Source organism: Anneissia japonica, unplaced genomic scaffold, assembly GCF_011630105.1.
Source record: "Anneissia japonica isolate Jap-2015-1 unplaced genomic scaffold, ASM1163010v1 scaffold287834_len5846547_cov211, whole genome shotgun sequence".
Classification (NCBI taxonomy): Eukaryota; Metazoa; Echinodermata; class Crinoidea; order Comatulida; family Comatulidae; genus Anneissia; species Anneissia japonica.
In genome coordinates this window covers 583,401-603,485 of record NW_022704992.1, presented here as the reverse complement: position 1 = coordinate 603,485, position 20,085 = coordinate 583,401, and the positions used below count along the sequence as shown (strand labels likewise).

At 33.5% G+C, this 20,085-nt stretch overlaps 1 protein-coding gene across 2 annotated transcripts in view; it reads left to right on the top strand.

Moving 5' to 3' along the window:
• The window catches only part of LOC117105056 (lymphoid-restricted membrane protein-like), a 76,983-nt gene that overhangs the window by 32,331 nt on the left and 24,567 nt on the right, over window positions 1–20,085 (top strand). For both annotated transcript variants that reach the window (XM_033246065.1, XM_033246066.1), the window contains exons 22-33: window positions 4,669–4,776; window positions 8,057–8,174; window positions 13,077–13,497; window positions 14,040–14,166; window positions 15,415–15,536; window positions 15,702–15,793; window positions 16,232–16,387; window positions 16,948–17,028; window positions 17,687–17,832; window positions 18,424–18,606; window positions 18,879–19,327; window positions 19,864–20,035. In XM_033246065.1, the coding sequence (XP_033101956.1) occupies window positions 4,669–4,776; window positions 8,057–8,174; window positions 13,077–13,497; window positions 14,040–14,166; window positions 15,415–15,536; window positions 15,702–15,793; window positions 16,232–16,387; window positions 16,948–17,028; window positions 17,687–17,832; window positions 18,424–18,606; window positions 18,879–19,327; window positions 19,864–20,035 (2,175 nt within the window). The remainder of the gene's footprint in view (window positions 1–4,668; window positions 4,777–8,056; window positions 8,175–13,076; window positions 13,498–14,039; window positions 14,167–15,414; window positions 15,537–15,701; window positions 15,794–16,231; window positions 16,388–16,947; window positions 17,029–17,686; window positions 17,833–18,423; window positions 18,607–18,878; window positions 19,328–19,863; window positions 20,036–20,085) is intronic.

The following is a 20,085-nucleotide window of genomic DNA, read 5'->3' as shown; positions in this document are numbered from 1 at the left end:
CCCCTGGTCCGGGGTATATTGTTACACCATGTGGGGCAAGTTGTTACATTGTACAAACTAGATAAAATGTTTAAAATATGCAAACAAACATGCTTTAAAGTGTATAAAAGAGACAACATCATTATTATTCTAGCCTTATGGTTAACTGTAAGACCGTACTATAATGTATTTTAGCTACTCAACAAAACAGTCAATCAGAAATGTCCATTTCTTCTTCTTTACAATGATCGCACATGTAAAGTGCCCCTCCTTTGGTGCACTCGCTATGTGACCATCCTTGTTACAATAACAACTTACCCGTAACAACTTACCCCACATGCTATTTTTATATTGAAACACAGATAGTTCTGCCTGTAGGCAGAAATGTGTGGTAATGGCCTATGAAAGTGTTAGGTAATGGCCATGCTTCACATAAATATATAAACTTTCTTTATCCATCTACATGAGGGAAAGCTATTACAGAAACGGTTTGTCATGAAAAATTTACTTTTGGGGTATAAAAACAAACATTTTACATACATTTCCTGTCAGGCATTCGGATCGTCACGCTACGGCCGGCGGTGATGGATCTTACAGCGCCCTATAATATGACACCGGTTATACCGCCCTCTACTTTTCCTATTTATTTATTTATTTATTCTGCCTTTAACGTGATAACACTTTCAGTGACGCAGCACTGATCTCACTAGTGGATCACATGAACAAAAAAGTAGAACAAAAACAAACATAACAAAAATACACAGCAACTAACTAAAATAAAAAAGAACCAATTCAAATGAATTAAAAAGAATAAAAAGAATTAAAAAGAAGGCAAGAGAACAGAGGGTGGTCAGAAAGATATAATTAGTTTTCTGTTTTGATCAAAGTTTTGAAATTTTTAAGTTGGAGATCATTTAATTCTATTTTAATTTTTTTTAAATTTTAGTTTGTGGGGAAAAGGCCACTGTAACAATCTACCCCTGTAACAACTGACCCCGGTCTCCCCTACAAGTAATGGAAAGTAATGAAAAACAACAAATCAAATAAAAAAAACACCTAAAATAATCAGTAAAAAGAGGGATCGTTCTTACTGCAAGAAACATCAATTTAAAGTCTAATATTTTGTTGAAGCCAACCCCTTGTATTATTGTTCTGTTTATTCCACAAATTGGCTCCCTGATACAAAAATGTCCTTTTTTTATTTTAGGTGTGTAGATTAGTTGAGGTATGTTATCAACATTGTCCCATCCTTCCAGACATTAGCAATTTACTTTTTAGGTTTAGAGTTACATGTGGTTGTGGTTGTGTCATGACGCAAAGTGTTATTACAGGTCTTCTGATGTAAACAACACAAGTGTGAAATGTTGGTGCAGTATGGGGTGTCAAGTGTGAATAGCCTAACTTCTTCTTAAACACTGGGCTGTATACATTGAGGATCAGAAACATTCTCTTTACAAATTCCTTTCATATATCATCATTGTCTTTGTCATTCTTCTCTCTTCATTGTTATTGTCTGCATCATTTCATTAGCATTATCCCCATCATTATCAACATTATTACCTTCATCATTATCAATAATGTAACCCGTAACCAAGGTACCTACCACCAATGTGACCATCACCAAACCCATTACCACCATGCCGTGACCATCACCAACGTACCAATTACCATTCTCATATCATTACAATTGTTTGTTAAATTCTTATTCACTTTTATTGTTTATTTTACTATGATCTTCCTTCTTATTAATGCTGATGCATTGTTTTTTCTTCTTAGCAAATTATTGAAAGTTATTAAATTATTTACTTAAGAGTAAAATAATTCCCTAAAATATAAGTTCCTATAAGTCAATCCTAGTTTATTTAACTGATATGAAAGTAAAATAATCAGATTTATCTATTCAAATTATGGTAAGAAAACAAACAGAAACATGTTAACTTCATAATGCGAATATTCTCAATATTAAATTGAAGTCTTAGAAATTAATCATCAGTATCAATGAAACTAATATTATTTGTTTGTTTCCTTCAGTGTCAGGTTCAGGTAATATAAATATGATGAAGGTCATTGAATCATTGTTTAAGTGTCAATGGCACCTGTCCATATACTTTAATACTGATCCCACAGTCTTGCTTTGAATGCTTAGTAAAATGTAAATATCCTGATCACTGATCATGTGATTGGCCATGGTGCTGAACTTTATTAGTGTTGGTATGTCAAGGTTGAGCATAATGTTACATTTCAACAGAGAGGGATTGTCTTAATTATCAGTAAATGCTTCCCGTTTCTTCAAATTATCTTCCAACAGGAAATGGTAATTATTGAAATATACACTAATGATTATTAATATTGTTATTAAAAGTAAAATACAATAGTATTGGGTTGTGAAGTTATCAGAATTGGTTTCTAAAAATATCCCCAAGGTTACAGGGAATATATGAAGTAAATGTAATGAAAATACATCCTTCACTATGCATAAAATCATGGACACCTCAAATCGGAGAAATATACAGTTGAAATTCATCTTCTAGAACATTTTGACATGAAAGTATAATACATACTCCAAGTATTGAAATACACGCCATCGTGTTGGGATTCAATATTTCGACATTATGTCATCATCAGGAATGAACATTTTGACATCCTCTTGTGATTTGAGCATACTTAGCTATCAGCTGAAAGTTAGAATATGTCTACTACTACTACTACTACTACTGTATGTCAACGGGTGGCACATGCCACTTTATAATACTAAGTACCCACTCCCACCATCTTCCATGCACCAAGTTACTAAATAATTGGTAGGCAATGCACAGATCTGTAGCATATGGTTTAACATGCCTAAGTAAAAATGGCTGTGCTACTGGGTGGGGAGGCAGTGGCGAACGTAGGGGTGAAGGCCCCAAAATACATTCGTACCCCCAGTCATCCCCGAAAAATCACGCAAGTAGATAAAAAAATTACCTCAAATCACAATATTTTGTGATCTAGCATCCGTTCACCTAATCATCGAGCCTCCCCACTTCACCTTTGCCCATTCTCTTCCCCCCCCCCTAATTTCAATACTCCTAGATATGCCACTGGTGGGGGTGGATGATGATGTGTCATTTTAGAGTCTAGCTTTGCCATCAGGAATGTTTTACATGCCATTTGGGTGAAGTTAGGAGAGAGTTGTCAGGGTGCAGAAAGATAATGCAGAATGTGCAGAAATACAATACACTTAAAACATCAATTGACTTAAATGCCTGTACCGTAACAGCAGACCCTCTGTAATTCTTAGCTTCAGACTTACCCTGTCGCCAACCAAATTTAGCAATTAGAAACCATTTGGCAGTAAGTTAGAAACCAATGATTTTGACCTTCATTCAATGTCAAATTCATTGCCAGTATTTCTTTAGGGACCCTAGCAAAGAAGGTATTATTCAAAAATTCCTTCTATTCATTCCATATACTTACTGTACATACTACTTTTTATTGGGATCCCATTTGCCCGATTTATAACCCCATTTGCCATTCTCATAACCCCATTTGTCTTTTTAACACCCCCATTTACCCTTTCATTGACCCCATTTGTCTTTTTTATATCATTCCAATTTATTTGCCCATTTTTTAAAAATCCTTTTACATATAAAAACATATAAATGACATAGCATAGCCTAATTTACATTTTGTTGACTTTTCTAGATGTAAACTGCCCTTTTTCCATGCATGGTTCACTTGAAGTTCACAGCCAATTGGCCAGTTGTTGCCTGTTTTAAGACCCATAAATGACAATTATTAAATTATGAAGTTTAGTAGGGTGATGTGCCTTTAACCTTTACTTTGTCCCTTAATGTTCAAAGGTGTGAGCACCTTGATATTTTATTTTATTATTAATTTTAATGTTTATTTTTTTTAGCTTTGGACGTTTCAAGCAAATGTTATGTTCACTTTACTACACAAGTAGTCCCTCACATCACAAACTAAGGCAATCACAGTAGAAAGCTGGAACTCAAAAAAGAGTTTGCGACTAACTTCAGCTTCCTAAATTTTTTTTTTGTCTTTGTGGATTCTTAATCATAGATTTCCACAAAAAGAAAATGATTAACACACCAGTGATGTGAGTGAGAACAGCCAAGTCAGTATAGTGAAAAATAGATTTTAAAAAGAGTGAGAAAAAAAAAGTCACTCATTTTGGAAGAATAATCATTTAAATTAGACATAATTAAAGTTCCTTAAATTCAGACCCACTTCTGTCACCTGACTGTTGAGCCCCTATGGTTGATGGATTTTTAACAGGTAGGAGAGGGATCCTATATTCCAATTTTGTATGCATTAGGGAGGAGTGGTATGAGAAATGAATGTGCACCATATTTTTTCTAAGGTAGCCATTTGATGTTAAATTTTAATTTGAATTATTAATATTTGTAATGATAATACCTAACCTAAATCAATTTTTGATTTGTTAATTGCATCCATCGTAAAATTTGACATAAAGAACATGCAGTTGTAAGTGCAAAACAAAATGGTTTTCAAGATCCAGTAAAGTAATTTTCTATTATTATAATCATATTTGCTAAATAATATAAGCACTTTGCCTGTTAAATAATCAAAGAATCATCTGTAACATTAATAATATTTTAATGAGTATAGCAATGAGTTATGATTTAGAGAGTTAACATTAATGATAAACACTCTGATATCTTTCAGGACTATGTTGAACAGCTGCATGGACAGACAGTAAAGGATAGAATAGGAAGGCAACTTTCAGATCTTCAAACTCAGTTAGCAAAGCAAAAATCGAAGATAGCCTCATTGGTAAGTTTAATCACTCAATTGTATGAACCTATTACTTAAGGAAAATCCAACCTCAACATGGACCAGCTTTTTTTGGTGTAATAATAGCAAACGATATTAATTGTCGGTTCTGGGTCGAATCATTCTGTTTTGGAGGTTGTTTTTGTTCTTCTCAGGACATCCCAAAGTTTCAAGTTTCATGACCATTGCCTAAACACATTAACATTTGGTGGACAAATAATAAGTGATATTCAGCCTGTATGAAGTTATGTAATAAGCATTGACCTTTGAATATTAGGCCATGCATATGTTTGCATCAGCCGCATATCGATAAACCTCCGATCTGTGAGGGTTTGATGATTAGACACCATCAGCTTGTGGCAGTTCGAGCGGAATGTCACTATATAAGATATGCCACTCGTTGAATTGGCCAACAGAGAGCATACGTGCATACTAAGTGTAGAGACTACAGTACGAGACTGCTTGTAGGGAAACATTGATAATGGTGTCCAACAAAATTTTGTTATCGGGGTACAATATACTGTACTTTCTTGAGATTTTTCTTTTTCTTACTGTTCTAACATCTTTTCTATTTGTCATTTGTATTGTATCGTCATTGAAATTGGAAAAAATATTTAATGCAAAATAAATTAAGTTTATATTTCATTTAGCAAATAAAATAAACAAAGTCCCTTCAAAAATGATCGATCATTGGAATATTCAATTCAAGCCTTATTCTAAAAACATAATAATTACCATGAGAATAAAGTTGTCTCCTAATTAAGGACCCCTCCAATTAAAGACTAGTGTTCTGTGGTCCCAAATTAACAAATGTCTTTTATTCTTATTATTCTAATTAGAGACCAAAGCTGCTAAAGACCATCGAAACCCTGTTTCAAAAGTGGTATTTGATTGGAGGGCAGTGGCGTATCCAAGGGGGGGCCCCCCACAAAAAGCTCGCGCCCCCACGCGATTAGGCTAGGCTAATGCTTATGCTGTCACGGTTAACGTGTATTCGGGAATCTAAGAAGCAATATTTTTCAGTGGGTGTGGCCACCGAAAATAAATTCGACGCCCCCTCATATTTTGGTCGCGCCCCCCCACCAGCCCCCCATTTTAATACTGCTAGATACGCCACTGTTGGAGGGAGGCCAGTAATAACAAATGTTTAAATTCTCATAGTGATAAATTAATCCATTAAGCTCTAATCAGTTGAAGATAAGGTATCATTGTGACAAGGATAATGACTTCAATTGTAGAGGACCAACAGGAAATATAGCAGGAGTATACTGGCTTTACTTCCACTACTGTATGTTTTTCTTGCGCTCCTCAACCATTAAAAATACGGTATTATAAATAAGTACACAGTGCCAGTTATCTTGGCACTTGTTGGTGCTAGCTTGGCCTGGTGGTGAGTGTTACTTTGCTTTTTTGTGGTACAATTTCTTATTTCCTTCAAATTCTGTTGTTTTCAGATACCATGCTGAGCTGATGTTAGAAATGCTTTGGGTGTGCTGTTGGGCATAGTTTAATTTTAAATGCTTTGTTACAGTCAGTTTATTTTAGCAGAAAGGCTTTTAGGCAAGGATTTGGGGCCAATTTTATTATTCAATATTTTTAAAATATTTTTCTCATTTTCATCTAATCAAATTCAAATATTTTAATTTTAATATGCTATTTATCATTGATTATAATAATAATAATAATAATAATATAATGTCGTTCTTATATAGCACTTCATGCCTTTACAAGGCCTCTAAGTGCTTCACATTACTACCCCGGTCATTGGATTAAACACATGGAACACATTGAAACACCAAATTAAATTAGTAAATGAAATTATATTATCATTCCATAATATTGCAGTTAGTAATCGGCGCAGGTTGTGTTGGAACCTACGTACCCACTTGTACTCCTGGGTGGAGAGAGGCAACCGTAGATAAAGTGCCTTGTCCAAGGACACAAGCGATTTGCACAGCCAGAGTTTTTGAACCCCCGACCTCAAGGTTGGGAGTCCAAGCCAAAACCGGTGTGCCGACCGCTCCCACGATAAACTGTGTAATCTAGTAGTGTTAACGTATGATTAGTGTAACATGTGCTCTGTACAAATTTTATCACCTGCTATAGCCTATGCCACCAAGTTGGTGATGCCAGCTTTTCGTATGGGTTAGATATAACGCCAGCTACCTAATGAGCCAGTCAAACGTTACTGATTTTGACCACAGTTTAAGGGTTTGATCAATCACTGTCAGGAATAGCACTTGAAAAAGAAGGACATACTCTTGATTCAAACATCATAATCACACAGTTCATCATATGATCTCTAGTGTGGCAGACAACAAATTTTAAATTCTAAATGATCAGTGAACCCATCCGAGTAACAAGTAATGATCCAGCTGGTGGCTTTGTGCCTCAAACTAGAGAAAAAAAATTCAATAAATGCTCGATTTTGGTTTTATTTTCAAATGTTTACCTCATTAACTAGGTTAATAATTAGGATTATTAAAAGGTTATGCACTATAAAAAAGATGTAATTTGGCTAGACGGCATCACAGGATGAAGCACTCATAATGTCTATACTTTGAATAGGTGCATAGACACATGAACAAGGACTCAATATATGGCATGCGAACATATCAGAATGCCTAAAGCCACCTCTATTATATGCCCACTTTTAATGAGTGAGGAGGTGGATAATAATTTTTTAATGTTTTTTATCTCCCTGGTATTGCACATTGAATATTAAAAAAAGGAAATGGTTTGCTACCATTGTTCCTCAAAGGTTACAGCTCTGTCACAGTGACGCTGTCTCCTATTGACTCGAAGTATATGACGTTCAAATGAATGTTTGGCTTTTTTTAAAATTTATATTTTTCATCTGGTATAAGTCTTATTACAAAAATACTGTATTATCCCATTATCAAATAACAGGAAATCATTTTTTTTAAACAGTATATATAGGCTAATTTGTCACGTACACCAGGTTAATTTAAGTTTTTTTTTCCTTGTTACTTGTTACAATGTACAAACCAAAGATCTGATGTATCATCATTATGTTTAATTAAATGAATATTTAAGTTTAGCCTTTTTGAATGCAAAATTTTGAACATCCTTAGTTTGTCATGTGAAAATTCATGATTTTCACAAAAGTTAAGAAGTTACAAAGGAAAAAACTATGCTGTGCGCTCGTTCGCCAACTTTAATAATGCTCTACAAATGGCAATTTTAAATAAGTAATCACCTGAGAAATAATAGCTCTATAGAATGGTTTTGTCATGAGAATTTTGTTTTGTTTTTTCAGGAAACCTTGAAATCGAATCAATGCCAAACATTTAAAAATGTTGCTGACCTAGTGACAAATACCAAGAATAGTCTTCTAAATCAAACCTACACAGAACATAATTCAACAAGTCTGTTCTGTAAGTATGGATATTAAACATTTAAAGGAACCATCATCTCTTATTTATTTACCAAATTTATATAACACATTTTTCATGAATACATTAGCAGGCAGATTCCAAGTGACCCAAGTTGGGAAACCTATAGTATTTCCATGATACATCTTGTTTAATTGAGTTTTCTTAAAACATCTCATTGTATTTTTGTTTCTTGTAGCAATACCCATTGCCAATAGCTGTTTTCATGCAAACAAACTAACTATACAGAAGTAAAGACATGCAAACATTCAGACACATACAGAAGATAGATTAGTTTCTGGGAGATTTTTACTTGCTTGTGTGGGAGACTGTGTTGACTACCACTATAAAGTCAAAGTAAAACTTTATTCATCCTTCAACGAAGGAAACTGATAGTACTCACAGAAAACTTGCAACCTCTGCACATTCAGATATTTTATTGGTATATGTGCAACATGGTTTGCTTAAAATGTAGACGATTTTTTAATGAAAATTTAATAGGATGTTAATGTAGCACAGATTGGTATTACTTTAAGCGGAAATGCTCTGGGAAAGTATTATTTTCCTTTGTCATCGGATACCTTATCAATCGTACATAAATATGCAATCTAATTCCATGGAGAGTATTGTATTTCTAGCTGTAGGCCTACATGTAACTAGGCACAAACCAATTTTATTACAAATCATTGTATTCCTACATGCGCCTTTCTGTATACCTCCTAGGTGAAAGTAGTTCAAGTGCCTTGCCTAAGAACACTTTCACCAGCCTAGCTCAAAATCCAACCCATGGTCCTTAGATCTCAAATATTTTGCAGCTATGCAACATGTTTTCACTTTCATGGCATCATAGTTACTGTTAATCTATATAGACACTACCTGTTCAAAATATATAGATAGCATCTATAGATGGATGGACTTTCGGCTCAAAAATTAAGACATATATACCATAACCCTAACTGTGATATGTCTGAAGAACTAGATCTTAAATCCTGAAGAATAAAATAAAATAATTACAAGGTATTTCAGGAATTTCATGAACTTATTTAATTTATCATTAACAGACCAACTTATAGATTTATTTAAAGGAAATCCTTGGTTTTTGCACTCAACTTGCACCAGCCAATAGATCACAAGTTCATCTGTCAAATGAAATGTAATCTTTTCACTCCTCAAGTGTATGATTACTAAACAAATGGTCTGCAATAATTACTTTGCTGTAATGCATTTCACTTTTTAGATGTAGTTTTTCATTCTTTTGATTAAAAAAAAAAATTAAACAAGCAGTCTGTTTACCATCTAAGCTTTCAACTTCAACTCTATAGAAATGTAATATAATAGCAGGTACTTAGGACAAAATAAAGTCCTGTGTTTCTGAATAACTGTAACAATCAACGGTTGATTGGGAATTTTATATTTTCAAACTATGAGCACAACGCCAAATCGCTATATCATGATACCATTTATTTTTGCTGATTTAAATGTAACCATTGGGATAATTTTCTTGGTTAAGTGCTCTTCATTAGGGGGAGTAGGTGTTGATATTTGAATTTTAAAAAACTTTGGTTGATTCTGCTAGGACTATGCCTCCAAAAACATGTTTAATTAACATGCAACGAATCATTCATATCTCATTGGCAATCATTACAAATTTCTGATTACAATGAATTGAAATATAGCAATTAAGGCATAGTTTCGTGTCAGGTACCAGAAGATAGGTACAATGACAATATTATATCCCACAGGAAATGGATTCCCAAACTATTTGTGGCACTTAAAGAAAGGTACCTTTGTGTTGGCACCAATTAAACACAAGGACGCTGTTTTCCTCAGCCAAAATAGTGTACAGCCATTTCATCTTATTTCTAGGTGCATCAATTTGATAATACAGAATTACTAGTAGTATAAGTATACATACCAGGGAGACATCTCCCTGAGTATACCATACATTTCCTGGTGTTATTTCATTATTTTTCCAAACTTATGGAATACCTTTTGCATCTGTTTTATTTTTTGACCCACACAAGGTTTTCAAACTATTGATTTTTTTTTTTCGCAGTTCTTCTCTAGCCTTTGCACCAACTAAACAAAAAACTTATGTTGGAAAGATTTTTTTTAAATTGGTTGTAATATTTAATTTGAAGTTTTGTTTACCATCACACTGCCCACACAATGGTTCAGAGGCTGTTTTGCAGGCATTTGTCAACACTAGAAATTTGTATTTGCAGTATTTGACACACTAATATACATTTAATATACTACATCCAAGTCTGTATCATTGCTTCCATTCTGTTGCTCTATGGCTTTACATTTTGACAATCATGTATAGCAATAAAACAACCCTGTGGCATGACATAACTTACAGGTAGCTAATGAATGTTTTTAAACAGTGGTACTACAGTATACTGTATTGATACCATTGAAGTCATCTACCTAGTATCGTCACGGAGGAATAAGTTTTATTCCTCCATGGTATCATATAATAACATTTATTTTGTGACTTTCTATTGTTACAGAGTGACTTAGTACAGAGAAAACATCTCCATCACACAAAGCAATGTCTTTTAGCAGTACGATTTAAATTTTAAAAATAGTGTGTATACATTACTTCCGTAAATAGAAACACCCTTCAGCAGTATGTTGATTGTAACCAAAAATAAACATTGAGAAATGAACCACAGACAATGTGGTTGTAAGCAACATAAAACCCACCACAGCACCCTGCGGTATAGTGTCCTGTAATCTGATTTATTGTATTCTAAATAGTACAGTACTGGATACGACATTATGAATTTATTTCATTGTTATTTTCAAAGTAAAATCAGCATTCTCTTTAATCCGAGGATTTTATTTGCAATTTTTCCTATGTGGAATGTTGGCTTTAATTTTATCACAAAACAAAGATAATTTTGTTGAATTTAAAGTAAATATCACATTAATATGTAATCATTCCAAACTTTAGAGAAATTTATAACAGGAAACATCAGAAATAGAAATATATTGAGAATATTTAAAATATTTTTTTTTTATATAGGCTTTCAATATTTTCTTCCCTATGTGTATTAAGAAATAAGAAAGTTAACATTTATAAACTGAAAATGTTCATTAACATATAGTGTAATTTCACCAATTTGAAATTCTGACCTTTATTCCATAATGTTTATACATCCACCCACATGTGCTGGAATGACAAGGGAGATGTTTTGACTGAGAACAAAATTCCAACATTACAAGACCCATGATCCTAGGATTGGTAGCTGGTTATTAATATAGAATACCATTACCATACATTTATTACAGGATTTGACCGTTCATAGAATCAATCAAGATTGCATACATATTTCTAAAAGAGCTTACAGTCTGAGAATAGACTCAGCTGTCTAAATATGGGTGGTTAATAGTGCCACATCCTGCCCTAATAACATGTCTCTAAACAGCTGCTGTACTATTCTCATCTAGTATTCAAGCTTAATCTGTTCTGTAATTAACATAAACAATTTTTCAGATATAGTTGGTAAAGTTGTTAGTGTTATTCTCATCTACCCACCTCCCTCTAAACATCTGTAAATAGATTTGTTTAGGAAATGAGTATAAAGTTCAAATATTTATTATTATTATTATTATTGCAACTTCATTTTCACACTGAAGGCTTGTCTCACCCGGTGGGTGTCATTCTGCAAGTCCGTGTTGTCATTGAAATTAATTAACTGTATTCAGAATGTTATGTTGAAATTTGTATATGTTTTCCATTTCTCAAAAAAATCCTGTCTGTATCCATAAATACATAATAATAATAATGAATATGATTTATATAGCGCAGATATCCACTTAGAAAATGCTGCTGTTTATTAAGGATACAATGCTACATTATATTCTTTTCTCAACTTCACCACTACTTTATCATTTTTTGAACATTATAAGTTTTAAGTATCATATGTATTTTTTAAGGATAGATAAATGCTGCAGCTGGTATTATATCTTGTTCAGTATTTCAAAGGTTTTGCACTTTCATTCTAATTGTATAGAATTCAGTTTCATATTGCCAGAGGGCCATTAATACACATTTAGCGTTTGATGTGGTGCATACCACTTTCCTACTAGGAAACTGCTGGATCCCCTAGACATTTTTCTTATGCCTTGTCCTAAATATATTTTTATTATTATTCATCATGCATAACAACACATAATAAACAAAACAAGTTTCTTATTTTTCTTGGTGCCCAGGACCTCCACCAGGGTTTCTCTGGACTCTACCAAGGTTGGGTTTTTCCCTCATATATCCTTGTTGAGCCACCATCGCATTGCTCGTAAATCTTTTTCCCTCCCTAATTGTATATAGTTTTATTGATTTTCATAAAGACATCCCTTGTTTGATTGCAGTACTTAATCCAATGTTCAATTGTCTTCCTCAAATTATACTCTAGAAATAAACTCTTGAAATTCTCAATATATGCTTGAAATTGATTGAAAGTTAAAATAAACATGCTTTAATAATGGGATGATAATATATATTTCCTCCATAGAAACATGAGGAACATCTTCATAACCTCTGCAACAATTGAGGAGGCAGGCAGAGAATAAATTATGTTTCTATATTGGTTGAAATTTAAGGCAAAGGCAAAAAGAATCAATCAACATACGGTCAAATGTAATTCATTAGAATGAAAGCTTAGGAAATGATCTACTCATCTATGAGAAGAGGAAACAATTTGTGTCTATTCTATTTGATTGATTTAATACATAAAGATATATTTAGTGATTTAATTTATACATCATGACAATCATGCAAAGATTTCAATGACGCACAGTGCGCATTGAAAACAAATTCTCATTATTCCCCTTAAAAAGTTTATTGTAAATGTAATGGATAGTTCCTAAATACTATATCAAATGATTCCTTCTTTTCAGCTGCGTTGTCTCTAGAACTGGATAAGCGTTTGATCACAGCATTTACACAGCATCCAGCATCCTCCTCACAAACACTCGCTCGTAATACATCACATGACCTCTTATCCAAGTACCTAAGAACTTTCTCCGTCTCAACTCAGACTGAGTTGCCACGGACACCGAACCACCACTGCGATCAAGACCACTGGAATAACCGCACTCACCGGAAAATTATACCTGGTGCAGATCATTCTATCCACATTTCATGCGATTGTAACCAGCACGCAGGGTTTGAACGTTTGGATACAACTGATAGTAAGTTGCACACTTTGCAGGATCTGTTAGACGAAGATTCAGATTCATCGTGTGATAGTGTATTCTATTCTGCAGTTCATACTCCTACCAGACTACATTCTGTTGACCTAATAAACCAATCTCCAAGGTAAGTGAAGGGTTTGTTTTTTTAAGTAATGGATGGATTGTAAAGGGGCAAGAACAGTGGTGGATTCAAGGGGGGTGGGGGATGGGTATTCCAGGCAGCCCAGGCCCCCTAAAATGTTTTAAATGGAGAAAAAAAAGGTAATAATTATAGGGTGAATAGAGGATAATTTCCAACACGTTCAATCATGTCAATGCCTGTATTGCATTGCTTTTCTGAGAGACATGTAATTTTTGTAAATGAATTTTATGTCTCCGCATTTGTATTTTGTGATTGGGTATATTGCATAGTCTGTGTGTTTATTATCAAATAATTAAAATCCATGATCAATTGTTGTTTTTATACATTTGTATAATATGTTAATAGGGTTGATATTTTGGAGCCAAGGACCCACTACCTATTATTAGTGTATATTAGATTTTCATTTTATTAACTGCCTATATTACACAACCGAGATATGTGTTGATCCCATCATCATTAATATTGATGCTACATCAGCCGTCACGTGGTGCTGCAAGTTCTCATGATTTTCACATGACTTTTAGGTTTAGTTACCAAGAAGAGGCAATGCCAATCATGCAACCACCAAACATTGCAGAAGGTCTTGATGAGAATTGTAATAATGGCATCCGATCCTCACCAATTCCTCCAAACATTACATTCTGGCATTCAGTAAGTTTTAATTGGTTCTTATTTTTGTTACTAGTAAACTCTCATAACTGTATTTCTATTGGTCATTTTTGTTTAACTTCCTTTCATTATTTATTTAGTTTAAATTTGTCATGATAATGTTTTAACTCTCACAACTGCGAATTGTGTTTTCACAATTGGTTGTATTAAATTTCATTTTCATTTAATACACTATCCCTACCATGGGATATACTGTTAAATGTTGTTGCTTTGTTTTAAATCTTAGTACTAAGTCTTGTGTTTGTATTTTTTATGTTTAATCAATTAAAGACTGTCCCAGCCTTGTTATTGTTGTGTTTTGATTCACACAACTGGGGGTTGCATTTTCATTTGTTGTGTTTGATCAATTTAGTTTTGTTATTTATTAACTCTTAACTATTAAAGTTCTGTCAGACAGATAAACAAGCCAGATACAGGTCAACAGAGAAATTTTTAGGAATTACATTTCTTTAAAGCATTACTGTATATATGTTTGTCCAATTTTCCTATTACATCTAATGTAAATTACAGAGTTTCTCATGATAGGTTCAATATAATAATGAAAATCATCAATAAGAAATGGCTCTACATTACTTCATACTCTTCAAGTTCCCAGCCTGAACCTCCTTGCTTTCTAATTTAATTGGGGTGGTTGGTTAGTTACTCTAATAGATTAGCTGTCAACACAAGATTCTGATGTAAATCACTGATATTCTATTGGTAAATAAATAAAAAATTGTGCTAAAAATATCTAGTAGCAAAGCAGAAAAAGCTTTTGTGTTAACAACAATATCTGATCCATCAACAGGTGATAGTTGTAAACATTTTTCTTATACAAGAACTCTTTTTTTTCTTTTTTCCGTCATCACCTCAAGATTTTCACCATACGTTAGTCCTTCACATTTGAATGAATTGTGTATTCTTAATACATTTAATAAAATAGATAGCGTGTTCCTTGAAGCAGATCATTTAGTTCTGTGATGTATACATATCTGAAGTGGTTTTATACAGCATTTCATGGCCTGCTGGCTTAATTTCCTTCACTGCAAAAACCTTGGATACTGCAAATACCTTGTTCGTGTAGGTACTTTCCTTCTGACCACAGGGTGTGGGTTGGATTCCTGCAATGCAGAATTTTTCTGATGACGAAAAATAACAAATCTTTGACTTAGCTTAACAATACATTATTAAATTAGATAAGAATGCAAAAAATTAATAATAAATGAATGATTTTTGTATGTTCATTTGCAGAAATCATCTTTAGAACGGCAGGAAGAAGCTCAGAAGATGGCTGACATGTTAGCAAATTCATATGCTAGACCAGCTCAGCAAATATCATCACATTCACCATCATCACAAACCGATGAGGATGGGTATTTATAGATTTCTTTAACCTTAAGAGTTTTCAACTTATGAGAAAAAAATTGTGGAATTTGATTAGATTTTTTAACAGGATGAATGCATTGGAATTTTCAGGCAAATATACCTTTTAGTAAATGTTATATTTCCACATATTTATATAATATATTTTGCTTCAGATTATTGCATCCTGTGGCTCTACCTACTAGGAAACTTTCACCAAGACTAAAACGAAGATCACAACCAGACAGAAGCAGGAGATCTTTGCCAGGTAGGTGGTAGCATCAGAGGCAGGAGAGCTTAATTCATCGAACATTAGTTCTTAAAAATTTAGATATCCTAAATTTTGCATCCCGTGATTGGATGTTATAAGCATTATGCCTCTATCACATGATCAAGTGACACCATTACTTAAGTGTTGATTGACCTGTGTATGCCATGTGAATGACACAATTCTATAATGGCTTTTACACTTTGAAATGCTCCATATCTGATATGTAGCAATTATGTAATTATCTCCAACATTGTATTTAAGTTATTGCAGGTTGTAAAAAATGGTATAGTCAATTCTGACGGAAATAATTCTTATTCTGCAGAGTACTAGAACATATTTACTACTTATCATTGTCACAGCTGACTTCACTCATCGCAGCATGAGAACTTTTAATGAATTCTTTTACATTTTGAATTTTAATATTCTTTTATGCAGTAAATGTGAGTGATCTACTAAATGGTAATGTGGATGATGTTGAATTAAGTGAAGCAGATAAAGAATTGAATTCTAAATTGATTGAAGAATCCAAGAAAGCCTCCGAAAGGTTTAAAAATAGAAAAGGAAGGCGGGCAGGTGCTGGCGGATTAACAGGTATTGTGACTTGCTACATTAAAATATATTCAGAAAGTAAAACACAGTAGAGATTTTGTATCCTGAAGTGAAAGTGAGATGTAATTTGTTGTTGTTCTTACCACATTTATAGTTGTTGCTGTTGTTTTTATTTCATATTAATGTAAGAATATTTATAATGAAGCATCCTAGATTCAAATCTTTAAAAAAAAACCAATTTGAGATTTTGTGTAACAACTAAATTTATTGGCAAGTACATATATTGTATGATTGAATTTAATACAGCGATAGAGGGCAATCTTTTATTATCAATACAATTATGTAGTAGCCTACAATCATTACTATTTTCAGTAGTAGTAGTAGTAGTAGTAGTAGTAGTAGTAGTAGTAGTAGTAGTTGGACAATACTGATACTGTGTTTCAATTTACATGGAAATTTTATATTTTTGATAGAGTTACTAGCAATGTAATAATTAACTACCATCTTTGTACCTGAAGATGATTTGATATGTTTCTGTTTATATGATATACATGATGAACTAATGATTTTTGATCTCACTGTTTTTATTATTCCTTATGTAGGAAATAGTAATCGTTCCCAGTCACCATCTCCCCGGAATATAAACAGTGAAGATGATAGCGAATCTGATATTGAAGCAAATGGTAAGGACTCTAAAGGTTAAGGTAAAGGCTGCTTCTGAGATTATACTTATTGAAGTACTAGATTGGCATGAATGGCCACATGCTTTTGTTGCATTCTACACTGCACTCAGTAGATAAGTTTGTTTGAGTCGACATTTTACTTCTCACTTCATTATTTGATGAAGAACTCGGGATGTTTCCATTTTGAACATAGATGGATAAATAGCAAAATGAGATTATATACATATTTGATAATATAAACATTTATATTGCGACTTTTGTCCAAAGCCGGGCACTCGCTGGGTCATATGATCGTCACACGACGAATCCAACTCCGCTCCCAGTGAGCACTACATGATGTGACGCTCTCTGCTAAAAATGATTAGTTGTGCGCGCATCGTCACATTGCGTTCTTCATAGAATTGCGTCGTCTGACCGTCATTCACAGTGAGTGTCTGACAGATATTTGCATCCTATCACACAAGCAAACATTAAATTTTTTTAAATGCTAAGTTTACTTGTTATCAGTTGTCTTGGATAGATATAGTTATTTAAGTTCTTGGTATACCTTTGTTTAAATATACCGAAAATTCTAAGTAAATGTGTTCTTATTTTAAGTTTATAGTAATGGTAGCAATATACTGAGATGACTCCTAAACTATTTTTTTCCCCCTCTTAGAACTCGGTAAACCATCTTCCATCAATATCCAAGTACCCACCTGTGCGTTTGTTAGCCAGTCATCACCAACAACCAAGCTGGGGCAAAATCCTCAATTACTTTCTGATGACATCATCAATCAGAAGATGGATGAGGATGATCAAATGGTTTGTTCATGATTTTTTTCTATATTGAATAAAAATGCAAATATAGTTCTGATAAAAACATATGGCATTATGTAGCCACAGAAAGGTGCAAAGCATTTGTCATTATGGGAAATATTAACATACATAATGTGTAGCTTCCTCTACACATGGTGAGTGTTATTAATAATAATTATTTAAGAATAAACTAAGTACTTTCAAGAGAGCATCCACTCCTCACCAGACACTCATCCAGACTTCAGCCTGAAGGTTAAGAGTTTGAACCTCAGCCACTGCGGCAAGTGCTCCAATAGAAACAATAGGTGCCAAGGATAGCTGACAATATTGCCACAGTGAAAACCTTGTTGGGAGCGATGAGCAAATCTGGGAGTGATAAGGAAATCATTCAGATATCTGAATTCTCTCACAAAATTCACAAAAAACATTTTTTCTATAAATATGAGAGTGGTAATTTTGATAGAAACATGGATAAGCTCATGAAATAGACATGTTTAGTACTATTTTATTGTGATATAAAAAGTAAAAATGACTAAAATATTCATAAATCTTCAGATAAACAATGTTTAATCTTAGATTATATTCTCATGTCTGCAGCAATCAAGTGATGACCAGATGGATCGACAAGAAGCCGACTTAGATATAGACATTAAAACAAAAGTGGATATAGACACTAAAGGGCACTTGGATGTAGACATAAAAGCAGATATACTGAAGGTTATTGGTCCTGTCCAACCTGATCAAGCCAAAGCTTCAGCCCAGTTGTCAAAGCTAAGGATGGTATGAAGCTTATTCACTACATTGTTATATTACATCACTGGTACCATACATGTGCAACATGTACATTACTTAGGTATTATTAGTATCATCAGTCCCTGTCACCATCATTGTTGTAGATTTATGATATATATTTATAATAATGTCATCATATCATTACCAATCAGAGTGATTATCATTCTTATCAGAAACATCTGTCATTATGTTATTATATACATTTCTGTCTTCATAATACAGTAAGGTATTGTTATCGTCCCTTTTCTCTTCCAATTTAGGAACACAAGTTTAAAAGAAACCCACCAGTATTCAAGATGCCAGAGTTAGCAGAAGCATCGGAAACAGAGAGCACCCGCGAGGCTGAAAGCCCCTGTGAATCAGATGCCTCGATGCTAGCTACACATGAAGTTCCACAATTAATATCAGAGAATAATGAAATACATGAAGACATACCTAGAATACCACCTGAAAAACTACCAGAAGAAACCAAACCTATGGATATACCAGAAACGCAGGAGTCGCAAATAGATACTGAATGTGGTGTTGAGAAAACAGATATAAAAACTGATATGAAGGATAAAGAGGAAATTGTAACAAATGATGGAGATAATGATCTTGTAAAGGAGGACACAGTTGACATGGAGATGAAGTCTGCCAAGAGATTGAGTACTCTTCTTCCAGAGTCTGTACTCAGGAGTCTTGGGTTATCAAAATCACAGAAGGATGAGTGAGTATTCATTATTAAGTCCTGTTCTGACTATTAGTATTTGTGTCATGCCTAAATATGGTCATGATGACATCATATCATGACCATATATAGGCACATCATGACTATATATGGGCATACACATTTTTTTTGTCAAAGAGCTTAATATCTAAATGATATAATATCTAATCTGAGTGTAACAGTCCTCACTATTGTATGGAAATATGACTATACTAATTGCATTAAGTTAATCATCTTGTCTTGAATGACAGGTGCTTTAGTAAATTGTAGAGTCTGTGATGTCAACATACTTTAGTTTCTTCATGTATCTGGGTCTTGTCAGAAAATAATGATCAAGATTTTCAAATAAGAACAATAATAATAGCAAATTTTTTTCACGGTATGGTGTAGAGTAAACAAGAAATGGCCTTTGGCCTGTGTGTAAAAATCCTGTAACAGTGAAACTTTATTTAAGCTAGTTTCGGGATATAAAAAATGTAGAAATATGAAGACAACAATTTATATATTTTAATTATTGTTTAAATAAAATCTTGTAGACCCAATGTTCTTACTGAGAAGGAGGTTGAAGACAAGTTTTTGAACTTGGCACTTGCACTCAAGACAGACAAGTTTACTCTTGAGAAGCGAGTATACCTTCACGGAAGACAGAGGAATATAGCAGAAGCAAACATTGATGAGGAATTAGAAGAACTTCAAAGAATTCTACGGGTAATTAAATGTCTAGTAATGCAGTGTGTTTATATATATTGTTTATATAT